This window comes from Anas acuta, chromosome 32, assembly GCF_963932015.1.
Source record: "Anas acuta chromosome 32, bAnaAcu1.1, whole genome shotgun sequence".
In the NCBI taxonomy this organism is placed as follows: Eukaryota; Metazoa; Chordata; class Aves; order Anseriformes; family Anatidae; genus Anas; species Anas acuta.
Genome location: NC_089010.1, coordinates 1,126,500 through 1,130,620, shown reverse-complemented (window position 1 = coordinate 1,130,620; position 4,121 = coordinate 1,126,500). Strand labels below are relative to the sequence as shown.

General features: G+C 58.3%; 1 protein-coding gene across 1 annotated transcript; it reads right to left on the bottom strand.

Moving 5' to 3' along the window:
• Nucleotides 1–777: 777 nt before the first annotated feature.
• On the bottom strand, nucleotides 778–3,615 carry LOC137846416 (hepatic lectin-like). Its single transcript, XM_068664353.1, has 6 exons — nucleotides 3,455–3,615; nucleotides 2,536–2,643; nucleotides 2,200–2,274; nucleotides 1,763–1,914; nucleotides 1,329–1,441; nucleotides 778–1,121 (listed from the first exon to the last, which is right to left on the bottom strand). Exons 1-6 carry the CDS (start codon nucleotides 3,495–3,497, stop codon nucleotides 986–988), a joined length of 627 nt encoding a protein of 208 aa, XP_068520454.1. The 5' UTR covers nucleotides 3,498–3,615; the 3' UTR covers nucleotides 778–985.
• Between the last annotated feature and the right edge of the window lie 506 nt (nucleotides 3,616–4,121).

Genomic DNA, 4,121 nt, shown 5'->3' with positions numbered 1-4,121 from the left:
TGGGGGTTCCGTGGGAATAGGGCCGTCGTGGGGCTCCGCGCAGCCGGGCGCGTTAAGCCCCCGCTTTACCGCTCCCCGAAGGGCTGCCGGTTCTGTCGCGACAGCCGTGTCGCCGACAGGGAAGGCGGCGGCGCGTCCTCCCGCCGTCGGGGCGGTCGCGGTGCCCGGGCTCGGTCCGTTTCGATGGCCCCGGCCCTCCCTTGGCTTCCAAACGAATCCGCCGCCGGCGCCGTCCCGGCAGCGGGGAGAAGGGGGGGGACGGTGGGGACCCCCCCAGGGGCTGCCCGGCCCGGCCGCCCCCTGAACCCCGGGGGCTCCCCCGGGGCGAGAAGGAGGCGGGGACCCCCAGGATGGGGTGCGACGAGGGGGTGCCCTTGTTGGGGGGGGTGTCCTTGTAGGGGGGGTGTCCCTATAGGGAGGGAGTGTCCTTGGGGGGGGGGGGGCGCTATGGCAGGGGGACGCCATGGTAGGGGGGGAGTGCTGTGGCAGGGGGGGCGCCCACCCTTTGGTGCCAGCAGCCCCTCTTGGCACAGTGCAAAGCTGGGCTCATCCGACGCCAAGCTGGGGCCGGGCAGTTTCGCAAAGAGGAATCCAAATTTAAAAAAAATAAAAAAAAATAAAAAGTTCCCCAAATGACGATTTTTTTTCCCTGCTAGGAAAACTGAGCTGGCAGCAGCTCCCCAGACACAGCGCTTGACCCGCACCCTGCGTCCCCTTCGTGCCCGCCACCGCCCCAGCTCGGCCTCCCCGGAGCAAGGAGGCCGCGTTAACCATTGCTCCTGAGCAATAATCCTCCTTTATTCGGCCGAGCTCCCCATGGAGAAGCTGGATTCCTGCTTAGGACCATGGAAGTCCATCCCCATCCCCAGCAGGACAGGGCGGTCGAGAGGAACCGGCAGGAAACGGGCAGGATAGTATAAATTAAGAAGAGAAAGGAAATTTTTGGGGTGCCAGGGCACGGGCACGCCGCTTTGCTCGGCACAGCTCAGTTGGGCACAGGCTTTTCGCAGAGGTAGTAGCACTCGAAGGTGCAGTAGACGTCGTTCCACTGCCCGGAGGTCCAGACGTGGGCGCAGTCCTCGTTGTTGCCGCTGTTGTTGGGCTCGCCTTCCTTCCAGAATCTGGGCAGAGAAATCCAAAATCAGGGAAGGGAAATGCGGGGAGCGTGGGGTGGGGGCTAGCTACGCCTGGCTTGGGTAATTTCGGATGATTTTGGGTGCCTTTAGGTGCTGTGCTTGGCTCTGCTGCTGTGTTAGACCTGATGTGAAACAGGGGTGCACCAGCAGGCTGCGGTTTTGGGGTGCCCAGAGGGGCAGGCTGGCACTCACGTGAACGTGCTCTTGTAGTCGGTGCCGTCGATCCATTCCCACTCCCCTTCTGAGTTCCCGTCCGTCAGCCCAATCCAGAAGCGCTCATTCCTTGTCCTGAACATGACAAAATTCTGCAGCGGGGAGAGGGATCAGGAGGGAAAGCACCAGGAAAGGGGCTCCCGGAGCGAGGGGGCTCGGGGCACAGCCGAGCCCTGCGCTTGGCTGCTCTTTGGGGTCGCGGAGGAGTTGGGATGGGGACCAGAGCATCCCGCAGAGCCACGCAGCCCGAGCTGGCGGGCAGGCAGCGCGAGTTCTGCCTGCTCTCTGCTGGCTGCTGCCGAGGACAACAGCAGGCTCTGGGACACTCCGGCATCCCAAAGTTGGGGTGTGAGGCATGGAGCAAAGGATGCAGAAAGGAACTGGGGCTAACTGGTGGCTGCTGGGGTCTTTACCTGCTTGGCGAAGCTGTTAATGATGGCCAGGCGCGAGTGCATCTCCTCGCACTGGGTCTTTGCCTTGTACCAGCTCATTCTGTCGATGGAGAAGTAGTAGCATTTGCCATCGAAGTATTCCCACTCCCTGGCTTCGGGTCCGCAGGGAAACACTGGGGGAAGAAGGATGGGGGGAAGTCAGGAGGGATTCCCCAGCAGTGCTCCAGTGCCAAACTGGTACGGGCACAATCCTGCAGCCGTATATTGGCTGCCCACAAAAGCACCTTAAAGATGCCTCTACTACAAGGTGGATTTTTATTTCCAATGGAAAAAAAACTTGTCAGAAAGCAGGAGAGCAGCCCCCTCTTGTCCACCCGGCCCTCCTGGGGCTCTGTCTGTGCAGGTGCCAGCTTAGGGAAAGCACAGAGGGGGTACAAAGCCGTGGGTCTGGGACTTACAGAGGGAATCCCTGTTGGAAAAGTTCTGTTTCTTCTCCGTGTGCACCTCGTTGAGTTTAGAAGAGATGGCAGAAACTGCATTGAGAGAGGGAGAGAGACACGGTGGTGTACTGGTTGTACTGGTATTGGCCGAGGATGAGGATGAGCTCTGTTCTGCTGCATTTAACCCACTTCCTGCTCCATGCCTCGTCCTTCGGAGGTCTCCATGGAGGTCCGAGCCCCCAGTATGGTGCCAGCCCCCAGCCCCACAACCTCATGCATCTCTTGGTCCTACCCGCCTAATTAATTAGCATGAATTAACATGAAACCTCCACCCGCTCAGAGGGGCTTTGGTACCTCTGGAGAGCGACACGGCGAACAAGGTGATCATCAGCAAGAAGGAGAGCGCCAGCAGAAGGTAAATCGTGAGAAAGGACCTCAGCTTCTGCTGGAAGAAGCTTCTGTCTTTAAAATAAAACACAAGAGATGTGAAAAACGGTTCCCCTCTGGCCACCGGATTAATTTGAGTTTCATAGCTCCTCGGGCTCCATTGATAGAAGGGTTAATGAATAACCTGGAATGGTTAACTTTTTGCTACAGGAGGCAAAATTTGGATGGTAGCTCCTGTCCTGACCCCTCTGGGGCACAGCGATGGGCACAACGGCTGTCACGCCGCTGCCTTGTGCTAGCATTACCCCGCGTTATGGGGCAGGGAAGGTGATTTTTTTGCCAGGTATCACACAAACGGCACAAAACTGGTGCCTCCTCCGCAGAAATGATGATTTTACACTGTGTATTTTGGGATGTGACATGTTCTAGACCCTCCTGGCTGCCTGGTGGAAAAGCAAAATGGATTCCCCTAGTGACAGTCCTCTGGGGGGTCTTTGCTGTCCCTTACTGGTGCTGGGGAGCTCGGAGGGGGTCAGAGCCACCCTTGGGAGGTCTTTGAGGGTGCTGGGAGCCCATTTTGGGAGCCCATTTGGGTGGGCACCCAGCTCTTCCCCAGCACCCACAGCCCCTCGCTGCCCCCCTTGCCCATCCTCCAGCTGAGCCTCAACTCAGGGAGCAGCTTCTTAGGGCAGAGTTCCTCACCCCAACCGATCAATCCCGTTAGATCCAATTAGCCAAGCTCCCTAACGGGTGCCCTGAAGCCCAGACCTTCCTCTTCCTCACAAACCAGGCACGTTGGCAGGGGAAAAGCAGGCCAGGAGATCGGGGCTCGGTGCCCCTCTCTGTGAAGCAGCAGATCAAAGGGCTTAGCAGGGCTGAGGTTTACCTTTAAAGATGTGCAGGTCATCGTGGAGATGTTCCTCATCCATCGCCACGAGCTTTGGCTGGCCCTAGGAGCTCGGTAGGAGCTTGGTCATCAGCGTTTTTGGAGGAGAGGACGCGCAGTGCCTGTGGGGACGTTCGGTCCAAAGGTTAGCATTTAACCAGCAGGTTTTCGAGCTGCCTCTTATTGGCTCCTGCTCTCAAAATAGCAGCTTGGATCACGTCCACTTCCAATAACCCGCCCGTCTGGGGGCTCTAGGCCAGGCTTGAACATCCCCTTTGGAGTGAAAAGGGCAAATTGTCGGCTTTCTGAGGCGGTTCCCTCGAGTGGAAGGGAGCGAACGCGCCGCTTCCAGAGCAGGCCCGGAAAACAGATTTTGGTTTGGGAAGGAGCTGCTTGGGAATATCAGCCTTCTGATGAAATGCTGCTCCCCAGATTCGTCAATAACCTTCACTTTAGGGCCTCTCTTTGGTGAATTCTATTCATTTTGGGGGCCGTGGCCTTCACCCCCCTCAGCCCCGACACAACCCCGTCTCCTGTTCCGTACGTCGGCTCGGCTGGGGTTGTAGCTGGCTTTCTGCAAGTCTTTGGGCCCGCATTTAGGAAGCGTAGGGGGTTGATTCTGTGATGAGGTGGGCTTGGGGGAAGAACCGTGCAAGCTCAAGATGTT